The following is a 16,529-nucleotide window of genomic DNA, read 5'->3' as shown; positions in this document are numbered from 1 at the left end:
ACAATACTAAGTTGCTGTTGGGCTTGCTCTGACAGCTAATTACTGAAATGAAGTGTGTACATGGCTAAGAGACAATGGAGCACTTGTCAGGAACATTAAAACAATGTAGAAAAAGTGCCAAATCTTGGAATCACTCCTCTGAACAGTTTTTCTTGTCTCTACAGACCAACCTTGGGACACACGATTGTGGAGGTGAGTTAGACTTTAGGGAAACAAAGTTCATTATCATTGACTAAAACACAGTATAGTTGTGTTTTGCCCTTTACTGTGTTTAGTTCAGACACTTGTACATACTTACCCTGATTGCTAAGCACGCTTACCTCTTGCTTATGGGCATCATTGCACATTTTCCCCATAAAATGTCTAATCTGCTTGTTTGAATACCGGAGACAGTGTGAATGTCAGACAATTTTGCAGCATTATTTACAGGAAAAGCTCTCCCCGATAGTTGGAAGGAGGAGGACAGGGAGAGACTTCTCATTGTCTCTTCCATTATAAAAAACCACAGGAAATCAAGTGAGGTTTGTAACAGCAAGGTTTCAAAGTAAAGGAGAAGGAGCTGTTCTCTGTACAGGAGACAGTAATCCTGCCAAGCCGCTTCATCAAGTGGTACCGAGGAAGTTTGTGTTGGTTTGGGGGAAGATTGGCAAGAGAGGCCTCTGTTCGGGTTCATTTAATACAAAAGCAACAGTGAACTCAGTAGATTTTTTGAGATTAAGATCTCGCTCTGACAGAGTCTGAGGGGAGACGTGACATCCAGTCTTTCTGCCTTCTTGATCTTTCCTGAATCTGCTTGAGACTGCACTGGAGACAGAACACCAGGCAGGGGGACTCTTCCTGTGACCAGTTATGGCCCTTGTGTTCTAAAACTGGGGGTTTCAACTCTTGTCGCTATTTTTTTCTTTATCTGGTATTTGGGTATCAAGCACTGGGAATAAGATGTTTATGGAGAATTAGGTAACTTGGAAATAAAAAGGAAGAGCTTGTTTCAGACGCTGAGTGGACAATGCTCTCCCATCCCTTCTCATTTCAGGCATTCGCAGATGTTTTGTTTTTGAGATGATGTTTCTGTTCAAGAATCTGTGCTGTATGTTTGGCATTGAGCACTTTCTGTACCTGTCTGAGACTTTGCTCACATGTATTGTAGAGTAGCAGAAGCGAAAGCTGCGGCGTGTTCAATACTGGGGAACGGAGCTCATCTCAAGGCTTTTGTAAAAACCCGTGTTACCCAATGTGGTTTTGTCCTTGTGATAGATCTGCAGAATTATTAAAAATAATATGGTGCTGGCTACAGAGCATTTTTATCATCCAATTCAACTGACTTCTGTATTGTTGTACGAGAAGGCGCTGGTTATTATTGGAGATTTTTTTCTATTGCTGTGAAGAGGAGTCTTGCATTACCCGTGTGGTTTATCTCGACGTGTGCATCCGTATCCCTGATTATAACGACAACCAGTGCCTCCTCGAGCAGCTCGTGCTATTTAATCTGTGCGTCTCCAAGTCCACAGGTAACAGGGAGAAGAGAGTTTGTGTTAAATACACTTGAACCTTTATTGCCTCAGTGGTACTTGCTCATCTTTCTGGTTTTGCAAGGCATTTTTCTTTTTAATCCCCAAACATTTCAGTTAGTAAACAGAAAGAGAGGTGTTTTTTTCGTTCCAGTGACAATTAGGATCAGCTAAATACGCTGATTTAATCATATTTGCAATCTGGTGACCTATACAAAATTGCAGCTTGGTTTCTTGGTCAGTATGAAAATGCACCTTTTAAAATGTACCAGTTTTATTAACTAAAGAGTTATAACTAAGGTGCTTGAGAGATTTTGCTTCGGTGTTCATTCACATGTAATTCAAGAATCTACCACAAACCATACCATCCGGCAGTAAAATAATTGCAGTAGAAAAATATTCTATTTCTTGTTGAATTTGAATTGAATCTAATTTTTTGTTTTTGTTTGAATCTGCTACTTCAATTGGAAGGGGAAAAAAAAGGACAATAGCAGGTTGCCAGTAAAGGGTCTGTTCTGCCTGATCAGCTCTAACATTCCTGTTCAGGTGCTGCAATGGTTTGCCGTTCTTGCAATTCATTTTACAAAACAAGTTCCAGACTGAGCTCTGCTTTCATGTATTCTCTCTCCATGGAAATTATGTCCTTCTTCTCATTTCAAATTAGATGAGTACAATGAAATCCTTATTTTACATATTTATTAACAAGGCTTTCATCCCTGTGGTATTGTAACTATCCTCAGTACTTTATGCAAAGAAATGACAAGGAGAACTCACAAACCTTTAGGAGTGGTATGTGCTCGCTCTTTTGCTGGAATTATTGCTCCTATCTGTATTCTTCTTGCATGTTGCTCCACCAGCCATTATTACTGGCCTTCCTTTCCATACACTGTTGATGGCATTGATTATTTTTTTTTAATTCTGAGATAAGTCACATTATAGACCTCATGCCAAGTTCAGATCTCTTTGGATATCCATGTTAGAATCCTGAAGAGTGGAAGAAATGATGTGAACTCTACTGTCTGGCATGTGGAGGGTTAAGGGAATTTTTAGCCTCACCAAAAAGTATTTGGTCAGGTACTCAGGTGCTGGAAATTTTCTTAGCAACATCAGTCACCCAGGAACATGATCATCTGCTGTTCTGGGGTAGAGATTACAGAGCTTAATGATTAGCTACTATAAGCTGCAGCTGATGCCAGACTCTACCCCCTTTACACCTAATTAGCCTCATTAATGAGCTCTTCTGCTCTCCACAGAGAGGGCTTCCTCCTTGGAATAGGAGGCAAAAATACTTCACCCAGGTAGATGTGCTGAAACCTTTAATTATTGCCCACACCTGCAAAGCCTTGTGTCTCTGACAGCAATATTGCTTAGCTGAAATTGTGCTTATTTACAGTGACCACAGTACAAAGTATTAACTCTTTAGCACCTTAGGAATTGTTTTTAAGCTTTGAAAGTATTTATACAGGACATAAGCCTAAGGACTTGAAAATTTTATCCTTAGTAATGTTGGGTGTGTTGTGTGACAAAACTGTTTTTAAAAGTTCCTGAGTATGTTTAACCCTGAAAAATGAGTTTAAATTGCTGTTGAATGTCAAATATTGAATTTCCAGAACTAAGAATACTGTTAGGCAAGTTTCATTCATTAAATGAGCAATTTTTGCATTTGGAGCAATGTGATATTTTACTCCTAAACTTAAAATATGGGAAAAATACCCATGTAGTAATCAATGCAGCAGACAATGACTAAGCTAGTGAAGTGATCTGGTGTGATTCTTAGCTATAGCAATTATTGGTAAACATCTACTACATTCCAAAATTGGAAAAGTCCAAAGTTGTGACATTGCAACAATCTAGTCAACTTTGTTTCCCTTGAAGATGTTCTTAGCAGAGTGCTGAGTTAATATGAACTACAGCTTTAAAGTTAAAACGGAATTTGGAACAGAAAACATATATTTATACACACAGTTGAAAGAATATTAAGAAACTAAAAGTAGAGTCTCAAACCAGTGAGGTCACTGCAATAATAGACATCATTGTTAGCAATTCTTATGAATACATAGAACAAAGTTTGTTTTACTTTATTAATAAATTAAAACAGCATCAAGCCTCACCAACCAAGATGTAATAATGCACCAGGTGAATCATAGAAATTCATGTGCATTTTTCCATGAATGCAATTTGAATCGAATGCCAAAAGAAAGCATCAAACAGAGTGATTTTTTTTCAAATATTTGGCTAATGTTTTGTCAGTTGTTAGTGCTCCTTATAACTATTACATAAAAGGGATTGAAGTTTATGGATTCTTCTGACGGAAATCTTGGCAGGTTCAGTTCTGTTTCTGAGGTGAGAAAGCCTGAGGTTCCAGGGCAGCTGAGAAGGACTTTTCCAAGATAAGAATCGTCGTGGAGGGCGCGTGGGGCCGGAGGGGAGCGGGGCTGGCACTTGTGGCCCAGCGGATCTCTGCCCATCTGCTCGCTGTCAGAACGCGTTAGAGCTGCATCTGGAGCCGGGCCCCCGCCTTCGGGCTCCGAGCGGCTCCTGCGCTTGTCTCCACGACAACTCCAGGAACCGGGCAAACTGCTGCGCTCCCAGCCAGATGCTTCTCTGCACATGTGGTCTAATTAGATGGCATTTTTTCCCCCCTCACGATAAGAGTTCAGAAATTTCGCATGGTTTCCGTGTGAGAAATGTGTAGCTGATATAATGGGAGCTGGGAGGAGTCACGCGGCCAAACACTAAATAATTACACTTGCTGCAAAGCTGGGCTCCGGTGTGTGCGAGCTGTAGGACTGCAGGAATGCAGGACAAATCCCTTCTGCTGCTTCATCATGGACTGAGCACAACCTGCGGGGGAAGTGGGGAAAGAAAAAAACTGCTTTTTTTGCATCCTCACACCGGATGCAACTTTCTCTTTATGAATATATCGGGAAGGAGTCGGGGACGGAGACAGATTACATCTCTTGCAAGGGATGCTTGCAAGATCCAGCGTTCTCAGTTTCTCAGAGGCAGAGTTTCTTTTTTTTTTTTCTTTTTTTTTTAAAGGGTTTGAATAAAAACTACAAGAAGTGAGATGTTGTAGAGGAGAGCCTGGCCAAATAAAAATCAAACCTAACTTCTAAGAAGTGATACCTTCTAATATGTCAGGATCCTCAACTGATTGCAAGACGGGGGAAAGGGCTTCATTTAGTGCCAGTGATCAAGGAGCTCTGTTAAAAGTAATTGAAAAGTAGCAGTTTTTGTGATTATACTGATGTGGCTTTTCCTGTGCCTTTCACTCTCACATGGTAAAATCTCAGCCTGTTTCTGACAACAAAGAATGAATACACGGTAAAGGGAGAATGAAGAGTTCTCATTTATTTTAAAAGCATTTTAAGTGCATTTATTGGCTGTTTTTCCCCTGTGAGGAGAAGCTTCTTCAGCGGTTGTGGACTTGATTTCTTAGTTCTTTCCCAGAAGTTGTTTGTGCAGAGATATAATAAACTAATGCTCCGTAACGAGCAGTATGAAGTGTGTTTGGTGGGGCAAGTTCCCAGTATTCCCAGGAATGGATGCTGGTGCATCTTTAAGAGTCTAGTGACATAAGTTACTATTTTCTAATCGCACATATATGATAAATAACCATAGCAAGCATATGTGTTTGTGCAGTTATATATTCATCATTGACCACTTAGCCTTCCCCGGAGACCGTTACATGAATCGAACAGAAAGGAATGAAACCTTTTTCCAGAGTTCCTAACCCAGTGCCTGTGGTTGCCGCTCTGAGGACAGGAGAAATTCCGCCTCTAAAGTGACTTCTTTTCTGGCTGTGTTTTTTTCTGGCAATAGTTGAGGCTTCCACACCAAATTATCAAGTGGCGTAACATGATGACAAATCAACCCTCAGTGAGTTCTGCTATAGTAATAGCGTTTACTTTGCCAGATATGATATGAAGGAGGTGGCATTGCATATCGTGTTATTTTATATCTTGTGCATTGGTAGAGCTACCAGAGACTAGATGGCTCCAGCTTGGGGAAAATTTGAAGTTCAATTCCATTATATCTATTTTATTTATAGAGACAGGGGTTTTGTTACTTAGCTAAGAGAGTGGGATTTTATGACCTACCTTTATGACTAAAGCTTCTCTCACATTGCTTTAGTGAAGTTAAAACCAGTTTATTCTCCTTCTGCATCTATGTTAGCATCTAAATATTATATTAAAATATTTCCATCTTGAAAATAACTTGTATTCAATGTGGGTTTGGGGATCATGATACAAGGGAGTTGTATACATCTTGCATGAAAAGATATTTTCAACATATTTACTTGAGTGAATCCTGGAAGCTTCATTGATTTAGATGAATTTTGGCTTTTTACATGTATCTTAAAAAATAAAAAAACCCCAAAATATTAACATTTGTGATCTGTAGGCATATTGGCCACTTCTGAATGTTGGCCAATAATTTCTTGGTTTTGCAGAGATTTTTTTCCCCATATTTTAACGAAATACTTTGTATTTTGTTGAGTTTTAATAAGTGAAACAAACAAACAAAAAAGCTTGCCTTTTATCTCCGACAAATTACTTTGTGTAGATTGTGTTTCCAAGCACACTTTTACATTTTGTCATAGTATAAAATAACTCACATAAAGAATTACACATAACTCACTGTAATTTTTCTCCCTTTTTTGTATTGTCACTAGTGTTCCACAATAGTTAAAATAGAAAAAAGGCCTTTTTATTATAGGGAACCTGAATTGGTAGCTGCTTTGCATGCAGAACGTACGGGCTTCAATGGGAGTATTGCTCATGGAATGATTGCAGAACTAGGCCCTGAAATTACCTTGCCAGCTAATGATAAAATCGCATGCAGGCCACAGGGGTTTTTGTGGAATAAATATAAGAGTGGAACAATATACAGTACACATTATACCAGTAATTTAAAGCATATTCAGGACAAAGAGAGAGTTCCTGGTGCAGGCAGCATCATAGAGATTTGCTGTATCTGATAAAGATTAGGTTTCTCAGCTCATAATACCATACTATTACTTTTCTTTTGTTAGTCTTTCAACACCTACACTCATGCATTGACACAATATCAAGTAGGAAGAGGAAGAATAGCCTTGTATTTAAGGTACTGAACAGGGATTAAAGAAATTTCGGTTCTTTTCCCTGGCTCTGCCAGAGACTTTTGTGACCGTGTACAAGTTACTTATTATTTTCATGCCTCTATTCTTGATCTGTGAAATGGTGATATTTTTTCTCTTTTTTTTTTTTCCCCCCTTTTTTTTTTCCCCCCCTAGCCCTAAATGCTTTCTTGCTGGCTTCTTTGCACATTATCTTCCAGGTTTGTTGCTTTTTTTTTTTTTTTTTTTTTTTTCCCCCCTTTTTTTTTTCCCCCCCTAGCCCTAAATGCTTTCTTGCTGGCTTCTTTGCACATTATCTTCCAGGTTTGTTGCTTGAGTTTTGGAGACAGGAGGCTGCATCAGTGGTTTAGGGATAGAAAAGGGCTGGCTGATGTAGGTGATTCAGAAACTGGGGCAGGCAACGGCTCGAATTGGCCAGATAAACCCTGGGCAGGACGGCTTGCTCTACTGCAGTAAAGTAGTTCCATTATTTGTGAATACGAGTCTGTGTCATTTTACTTGATCTAACATGAAACTGCCAGGTATCCTAATAAACTAAAAGGGTTTGAAAGGAGAAGGAAAAACATTGATATGTGATGGAAATTTTTTCAGTTATGCATTTTTCGTTAGTTTCCTCTTTATTTTGAAGTTGGTTTTTTGCAAAGTTTGTCAGATCCTGTAATGGTGTTGGATATTACAGTCTGAAATAATGTGTACAGAAGGGGTTTTGAACTTTCACTGAAACTTTCAGTATCTGAGCCATTCTTCTTACAATGTTTTAATGCAAATAAATCTTACTCTTTTTTTTTTTCCACAAAAGTTTCATTGTAATTTTAATACGTCTAGGGTTTTTTGATCTGAAAGTATTTTGGATGTTGTAAAATTGACTACAGCTTAATAATGCATGACATTACAATAATACACAGAGTACTGGAGTTCTAAAAGAAGCACAGGCCACACAGTTCTAATTACAGTATTAAAAAAATTTTAATGAAGTCTGAATATCTGTGTATTATAATTTTACATTTAGAGTTGAGTTGTGTGTTTAAATTACTTTATTCTAGTTGGCAGCCTCCTGGTAAATATTAATGATAGTTTCAGTGGAGGTAGGAAAAAGATATATGTTCTTTTTGAGGACATTTTATTTTTGTTTGGTTTTTGGTCAAGAATGTGTATGAACCTGCTTTTTTTCCTAGAGTCTAACTCAGCTCCGGTTGGCATCTAGTTTTATAAAGGGTATTATGTGACAATTTTAAGAATGCTTGCAAGGTAAAATTTTGAAATGTATTAATTTCCAGTATCTCTGTGAGAAAACTGGGTTATGTCCAGTAATCACAAACACCTACATTTTTGCAAGCTTTTCCTGTTCTCATTTGTTAGTGCAAGTTGTGTTCTACTTCTTTGTAGTACAATCAGAAAAAACACTTCTGTGACTACTTAGTCATGTCCGAGTTAGGAGGTTGGGGGAGCATGTTGTTAAAGTTATTTGGTGCTCTGCAGAACTGTCTGTCACCTCCTGGGACCTGTCTGTCACCTCCTGGGACCTGTCTGTCAGGGAAAGGTCTGTGAAAGAAGCTCCCGAGCGTGGTTGGGGTGATGCCCGTCAGCGTGTCTGCCTGTACCCCTCATCCACAGCACGGGGGTGAGCCCAGTTGTGACACGTTTTGAAGGGGATGTCGATGTGATGAAGTGTTACGATTGGTGTTGGTGATTCAACGGGTTCACAGTCCCCTTTCTCCCTTTTATTTCTCCTTCACTGATGTTATTACAACTTACTACAGGAGATACCAGATCACATGCAGAAGAATGACATGTGTCAGAAATTCCAGTTCAACAGCAATTGCAAGGGTTGAGAATTTAAAGAAATGGCCTGTTTTGTTTGATACTGTAAATCTTAAAGTAAAAAGTATAGATATTTTAAATAGTATAGATATTTTAAATCTATTAAAAACAAACAAACAGAAAAAGCGGAAGGGATGTTCACTCTTGCTGTATCTCTACCAGAGGCTATATGCACTAGTGTGGACCATGAAAAACAGTCTGAAATTGGACTGGTAATGGAAATGGGCATTTATATGAGACTGTAAGTATTTGGACAGTATAGTCTGTGTTGGTAAGTACATGTTTTTAAATGCTTTTCAGGATTGCACTTAGCAATACTAGTTTATCAGAACTGGTAGTCTCTTTTTGAACAGAATCTTAATTTAGTTTTCTTTAGAAGAAGTGTGGTCAAATCTCTGAGCGCGTGATTTCTTTGTTCCTGAGCAGCATCTTGAAATGCTAATAAAGCTGTGGTATCATTTGCTTAATGCAGAGTATTTGATCTATGCTTTCTTGATTCCATTATGACTGAAGCAGATGCAAAGAGCTTTCTTGTGCTGAACGTCTGGACTGGTTATGGGGAGGTTATTTGTCGTTGCAATTGCAAGCTGAACGAGCCAATGTCCTATCAGGTGTCTATAACCAATTTCAGATTTTCTTTATGGAATCCTGCTGGCTGACTGATGATCCTTCTTCAGCCGTGATGAGCTAATCTTCCCTTGACATTGTAATCACAATTCTTGAAAGGTCTGCAGAGCAGTTGCTTGCCTTTGGTTGCTGTTGTATCTGACACTGACACATACATCCAGATCAGCGAGATCACTCTCCTCTCTTAGTTCCCTTATAATTCTGGATGGAATTAAGGATGATGATTCCTAGAATATCCCCACAGGCTTTACTTTATCATTTGCGACATACCCAATTTTAGTAAAGGATGTGGTTATTTGCAACATCTAGGAAGTAATGAAGCAGTGATATATGAATCTCCTGCATGTCGTTGTTCTTGCTGTGTATTTGGGGTCTGCAGCAGAGAATCTACTGACACCAGACTTACAGCTTGTCGACTGTCAGATTGTCATCTTGTTCTGCACCTTTAAATTCCACCCACATTTTTTCATTTCGTGGCTGGTTTACAGAGCAGCTCTAATGGCTTGTGTATTTATTAGAGAGGCTTTGAAAGAGCACCTACGTGGTTTAAAGGCATGCACACAGCAGCACATAATTCATTACCCTGCACCACCTGCTGACCATGATAATGCAGAAGAGATTTCATATATCTCCCATGGCATAACTTTTAGGGTTGTCTAAACAAAGTCTTCAGCTTTGAGTTGTTGGGTTGTTTTTTTTACCTTAGAATCAAGTTTTGTGAAATCTTTGCTTGTGCAAGAGACTCTCACTGTTGACCTACCTTGAACCCTGTCTGTATTATCCTACTGTTTTCTCCAGCAGCCACACGCTGGCTCCAAAGCCCCAGTATCCAGATGCGCACTTTGGTGTCACAGCTTTTGCAGGGGAATAGTTAGACTTCCATGAGTTACTCCTGGAAAGGCACACATTGGGGATTGCCTCTGTCCCTTCCTCCAAGTCCTTCTCTACCCTTTGCTGTCTTCAGTCCCATAGAGTTTTAATCCTTTCTGTTCCCTGTGAAAGTTGCTGCCGTCACCGGTTAGCTGGGCTCTCTGCAGACAAGTGGGACAACTCGGGTACGATGCTTCTCTCGCTGGCAGTGACCGTCTGCACGAGGTCCTGGACCCCACTCTCAAAGGAGGTTTTTCTTTCTGAAGAAAAGTGATTTCCTTGGAAGGAGGGGGATTAGGGTGAATTTTTTTACAGCGCAGCTAATCAAAATCAGGCTTTATCTTTCAATTTGCATTATGGCTTCTTAAAATAGAACAGCAGGTTTCACAAAACTCTAGAACGGTTTGAAGTAAGTCCTAGACTCCTGTATTTTTCACTTGATACCTTTAGGACTTTTAAACATTATTTTAGAATGTAACAGGATTCCAGTTTTAAAATAGAGCTGGCAACAGATCAGATGTGGGCTGAAACTTTTCAGCTTTTTCAGGGGTCATGAGATAGCAGCACTGCCCTGATGAACTTCATTATGCCATGTGAATATAAAATATTCATATAAAGGGAGATTTGCAAAGGCATAAAGAAAAGGCACCTATTTTTTCAATGCATCTGGGATTCTTAGTCTTGTATTGGAAAGTTACTTCTCTTGTGTTAGCATTGCAGATTAAATGTCTTTGAAATGTGTAAATTTCTGTATTAAAAATAATTTTGTCATCCAATCTTGAAATATATGTGAAACACCTAATACCACAGATCAGATTCCTCATAGAGTGGCATTGTGCACACATTTAGAGCATTTGCAATGCCATACCTTAGCCTCTGTTATGCATTTATAGTTGGAGAGAGAAATAATGGATATCTAAGGTGCTGACGAATCAAGGCCTAAATACTGACTGTTGGAAACGGGAAGTTTAGGAGTTGGTGGGTCTATGGGGAAAAGTCATTATAATTGTTTTACGTGTGAACAAGACCATGTTTCACAAAATACCTGCAGTTCTTAACATGTCCCCTCATGTATAATGTCATCGGTCAGTAAAAGCAGAACTGATTAGCTTTATAATTTACAGTTAACTAAATCTGTCAGGAAAATGGTGTTATTGTCCATCTTGTCTTTTCGTAATGAAGCTGTGGATGGGGGTTAGCAACAGTGTGTGCACCCTCCTGGAGGTCAGGGAGGATGGAAGGTACTAATGCGTTCCAGGCTGAAAAGCTCACGCTTGACCTTGATGATTAAAGTTTTTGCTATCATCTAGCAGCAGTAGAGTCTGAATTGTCTCTTAAGAAGTCAAAAGGTCTAATCAACCTAATGAACAAAGTCAATCATTAGTACTTGGGGAAGGAGGTGTGTTAGCATGGTAATTCTGCTGGGCTGGGTGTGTTTGGAGGAGCGGTCCCTGGCTGGGCTGGTGTGCGGGACGCACAGCGGAGCAGAGGAGGCCACTCCTTGGCAGGGCATTCTTCTTTCCACAACGTTCATACTCTGGCCAGAGGAGAAATTTTGGGTTCTCGTAGATTGTAGGAAGGGTTGCTTGTTTCCTTTGAAGTGGTTTGTAAATGAGGCTTAAATAAAAGCTAAACCTTCCTCTGGTAACCAATATCAAAAGCTCTCAGAAATGGAACGATACGACCCTTTTAAGGGGAGTGCTTTAAGGTTTTTTGCTATCTAATGTTGATTTTAAACACTCAACAGATTAAGAGTCCTAATATATTTTAATATGGTTATGAGGAAGCCTCCATATTAATTATACATCAGTATAATTTTATCATTCTTTGTTACTTTCTTGTTTTTAATTCAATTAGTATATGTGCTTGATACATTGCTTATTTGTAGATTTAAGCGTGGAGGAAATTTGTGCCCTTATGGCAGATGCACAGCAGACTTCAGCATTAACATAACTCATTAAAATAAGATAAAAGTAGAGCTGCAAAACAATTTATGTCTTTTGCCAACAAGGTTGTGAAAAAGGGAAATTTCACTCATTCAATATATGAAAGTCTAATCCTTCTGACTGTGGAGAGAACAGAGCAGATGTTCCTGATGCATTTGTGCAGGGGAACTGCCTGGGTCAGCTGAGGCAGATAAGCAGAATATACAAAATTGAGATGACTTTGTGTCATTGATACACAATTTGCCAGTTTCCAGCCTGTTTCTCAGTCACACAGTTGAAACCTGGGAATAAACTACAGTTTACTGAATGTTGTGTAAGACCTGCCTTATTGATCTGTGTGTTTTGGAAGGGAACACAAGGAAAGATAAAATGGAGACAGTGAATTCAAATGGATTCAGACAAAGTTTTTTCAGTGTTTACTGCTCTGAACTCTGCAGGGTGAACCCATCACTTTTTGTGAAGAAACGTTCGTGTCCCATCGTTCTGCTGTCATGAGGCAGTTCCTTCAGAATGCCATTCAGCTCCAGCTCTTCAAGCAGGTACTGGCTTAATTGCTCTAATGGAGAAGCAGATTCTTTAACAGTACCACTGGGGTTTTTGAGGGCTGTTCCTATATTCCTTGGTCTGTCAGCAACAGAATGAGGAAAATTCATGTAGTGCAGCACCTTAATTCCTGCTCGCTGGCTTTTCTCAGATTCAGGTGATAAGGCTTTCTGTATTTTAAGAGGTGTAATGGGTTTTCCTCCTAAAGGTCTCTGTGCTCACTTTTGCTCTGAGCATACCTAAACCCAATATATAGCTCCTGTAAACTTTGAACAGAAGGCATACCACTTCAGGGGAAGCTGAAAACACATATGTAAAGACAAACACATGAATGCTGGTGTTTTTAGTGAAGCAGCATACACTTTTGCCATGATAAACGGCAAACATTTTGCCAGTTCTGGATGTATTTTCATTCTATTTAGAGTCCCTTCCCAATAACACCATTGAGGTTATTCTAGCAAATACAAAATAAAGTCTGTCTGAAAAGGTAAAGGATGGAATGGTTGATTTGATTACACTTTCTTTTAATGCTGATGCAGTTCATTGATGGCCGCCTGGATCTTCTTAACTCTGGAGAGGGCTTCAGTGATGTGTTTGAAGAAGAGATAAATATGGGGGAATATGCAGGTAAGAAATACATTTTAATTTCAGACACTGTTCTTGTCTTACTCTTTGTGGCCCATCATGATGTCATAGATGATGGTGGGGACTCACCTAAATAGCTGAGGCTGCAATGTTTCCTGTAGGATGAAGTGTCTTAAATTTTTGTTCTTCCCTCTGTCCAGTACTTTGGGTAATGCATTGTAGTGTGAGTAAAGCCTGTTCAGCCTTACAAATCCTCAGCTTTGCCACTTGGCTAAAGTACAACTAAAAGAGTTCTTGTAATGGAGGATACTGAAAAACCTTGGCTTTACCCAGGACAACCTCAAATTTCTTTTCACAATCATAAAAAATAATCTTCTCAAATGTCAGAAAAGACAAACCCAGATAAAATAGGAACGCCTCTTAGCAAGTAAAACAGAAATTTTGAATATCTTGTCAAATTTTTGTTACTGTGTAACAAATGGATTAAAAGAAAAGGATGGTTGTCCTGTTCTGTGTCTGTTCTCTCCATACTCCCAGAACCACCGACTGCTAACTCTTCACATTTCTAGCGTGTTTTCTGTTTGGTAGAGAGTTACAATCCCTTTGTTTTTGTGATTCTCTTCAGGTAGCGACAAATTGTACCACCAGTGGCTCTCCACAGTGAGGGTAAGAACACAACATTCTCCCAACAGACGTTCTGGTTCTTACTGGACCATTGTACAGCTCTGGGTGGCTGTTAAACCTCTGTCCTCGTGAACGTGACTGACCCGCTGCCTGCAGTGGTCACTTGTGACCAACCCGAGTTTAGTTGTGAGAAACTAATGCGCTCCTCGGGTGAGATAAAGAACAGAAGAAAAAATACAGTAAAAAAAAAAATCACCATGAGAATTAAAAAGTTTTTGGAACCCACTTTTAGTGTCCTGGAGGCAGCTGTTAGTGTCAGTTACTGTCATTCTAGAAAATAATGTGGATTTTATTTTCTTTTAAGAGAACAGGAAAGGGAATAGTGCCGCACCAAAGAGCTTTTTGTAAAGCTAAATGGTGTGAAGTGCTGAACTGGGGACAGCACTGTTTGGGATGGGGTTTGTATTTCTTTGGTTTAGTGCTCTAGTTGTATAAATTAAAAAATTTAATACTTTTAAGGAATATATTATTATAGCTGACAATTGACAGCTGATTTTGAAACTCTCCTTTGATGCATAAAATGTGATATATTAAAAACTAACGTGTTTCTGGATTATGGGTACAAATCAGTAGGAAAGATTGAATTGTTTCCTGACAGAATTGAGTTTGCAGCATCCCTTTTGCCTATTTTCATGGTTATGAACGAAATCATGTTCCTCGCACAAAATGCTGGGCTCAATATTAACTTGATAATTTTGAATTAAACGTATTTTATAACAGTAATGCAAACATTCCCATCATATTGTTAGGTAAAAATATATATACTTAATATTATATATATAAATATGAAGGATGACAAGTTTTAAAATCATAAGAAAGGGGAAGAGAGTGAATATAAAAATACTTGTCATTAAATTCAACAGTTTATAATTTTTGTTTCAGATTAGTTGTCATGTAGCAACAGAAGTAGTAAATCTTAAAACTGTTTGCGTGTGATTGCATCTGATCTCTGGAAATATAATTTTGCACTGAAATAAGAAAATACAAATCTATCTAAGATTTTATTCCTTGGATTTTACCCATCTCCTTGTCAAATAAGTTGCAGTGCAGCAATAGTCGGTGGTGTGTGGCAGATGTGTAAAACACTGACCAGACTGTTCTGGCTGACATATTACTGTCTTATGACTTTTATTATGTTCACCACATGCAATTCAGCTTTTCTAGAATTAATGTTTATAACTGTAGTTAGATTTCATTTTCCCTTACTTAAGTCTACTTAAGTCTACTTAAGTCTACTTAAGTCTTAAAAAGGCAGCATGCTTTTGATAAATAGTATTTTGGAATCATGAAAAGTAAAATAAAAAAGGATCTTACTTCTTCAGATTGGATGTTCAGGCTTTCCTGAAACGGAATTTTCTGCCCAAGACATGGAGTATTTGGTGGGATACTTTTGTCTGAAACCCATTTAGGATTTTAATGTGATGTACAGGGGAATGGAACAACCATAGAACAGAGCTCCTGTTTTGTGAGGGCTCTTGGTATTAGGAGATACTGACATTTTTCATTTGAAAACTGCTGATTTAAAAAAAAAATTGAGGTTCCTCTAGAAAACCAGAGAAACATATAATATGTTTGCACTTCTATTCTTTTTCTTTAGATTTACCATTTTAATACTCAGCTCTGCTAATAAGCATAGTTAGTGCTTTGGTATTTTAAGTTAAGAATGGTGGATTTTAGATTGCTGTTTGCTTTAAAGAGCTTTGATAAAATTTATTCTATTGTCACTATAATTACAGAAAGGAAGCGGAGCCATTTTAAATACAGTAAAGACCAAGGCTAACCCTGCCATGAAGACTGTCTATAAGTTTGTAAGTATCAAGTACTGGCTTACTACTGAGATAAGAGTCTAATTACCGTTCTGTTTTAACCTTTCAAATGAAACTCAAGACTTAAATTCATTTTTATAGGACTCAGGAAATTACTTAAAATACGCATTCATCTAAATTTCAAATTTAAGTGGAAAAGCCATTTTGAAATTTATACATAATTGAAATGCAAAGGAGAAGGGGAACTTGTGATTTCTTTTGAAAGAATAGATGATAAGTTCTATTTATTACATAGAACTGCTTCTGGGAAATGGTGCCTATGTGGTTTACTGAGCAGCTCTACCATCACATCATTACTCTGCTGGAAATCATTGTTACCTCAGGTTTCCCTGCTTGCAGCTTCATCGAAGTAAGGGAATCCTCTCATTTTCCAAATTGTTTCCATCTTTTCTAAATGTCAATTAATTTTCCCTAGAGATTTCTTATACCTGCTTATTTAGAGCCCAGCTTACTGAGTTATTCTTTAAATGAGAATATTTCCAGTTCTGTTAACAAACAGCTGGTATGTTGCTGTGTTATCACGTAGGGCTGCCAGTTTCACTCTGCAAGATAAAACAGCACAGAAACAAGCGAGGATTTCCTGTCAGCTCAGTTTTAGGAATAACGCTACAAAAAGCATTGAGATAACTATTCAAACTTTGGTTTTCTCCTGCCGTATTCCAGCCGAGAGAGCTGAGCAGGCTGAGATTAGCTCTGCTAAATGGGACTGGTGTCCGGAGGACTGAGGGGAAGAAAGGTTGCAGCCTTCATGTTTGTGTTGGTTTTTAACTTATAGCAAAGATAAATACTTTCAGAGTGCAAAAAGGTGAAAGATGTCTATGGCATCAAAACAGAGAAAACAACATTCTTGCAATGAATGTGGGTGTGGGGGGTGGTGGTTTTTCTTTGTTTGGGTTTTTTTTAGCTTTCTATTTGTTTTAATACACTATCAGTATCCTCTTACAATTTTTAACTTGCCATTTTTAGTAACTAGAGAAGGTGAATCTTGAACCGAAAT

At 38.5% G+C, this 16,529-nt stretch overlaps 1 protein-coding gene across 4 annotated transcripts in view; it reads left to right on the top strand.

Annotated features, from left to right (window-relative positions):
• The window catches only part of DENND1A (DENN/MADD domain containing 1A), a 186,494-nt gene that overhangs the window by 132,456 nt on the left and 37,509 nt on the right, over nucleotides 1–16,529 (top strand). For all 4 annotated transcript variants that reach the window (XM_014943041.1, XM_014943040.1, XM_014943038.1 and 1 more), the window contains exons 14-17: nucleotides 12,332–12,433; nucleotides 12,977–13,064; nucleotides 13,648–13,688; nucleotides 15,443–15,514. In XM_014943041.1, coding sequence (XP_014798527.1) covers nucleotides 12,332–12,433; nucleotides 12,977–13,064; nucleotides 13,648–13,688; nucleotides 15,443–15,514 — 303 coding nt within the window. The remainder of the gene's footprint in view (nucleotides 1–12,331; nucleotides 12,434–12,976; nucleotides 13,065–13,647; nucleotides 13,689–15,442; nucleotides 15,515–16,529) is intronic.

The sequence above is a fragment of the Calidris pugnax genome, unplaced genomic scaffold (assembly GCF_001431845.1).
Source record: "Calidris pugnax isolate Ruff unplaced genomic scaffold, ASM143184v1 scaffold102, whole genome shotgun sequence".
In the NCBI taxonomy this organism is placed as follows: Eukaryota; Metazoa; Chordata; class Aves; order Charadriiformes; family Scolopacidae; genus Calidris; species Calidris pugnax.
Note: the sequence above shows the minus strand (reverse complement) of the source record. Positions and strands in the feature narration are given on the sequence as shown.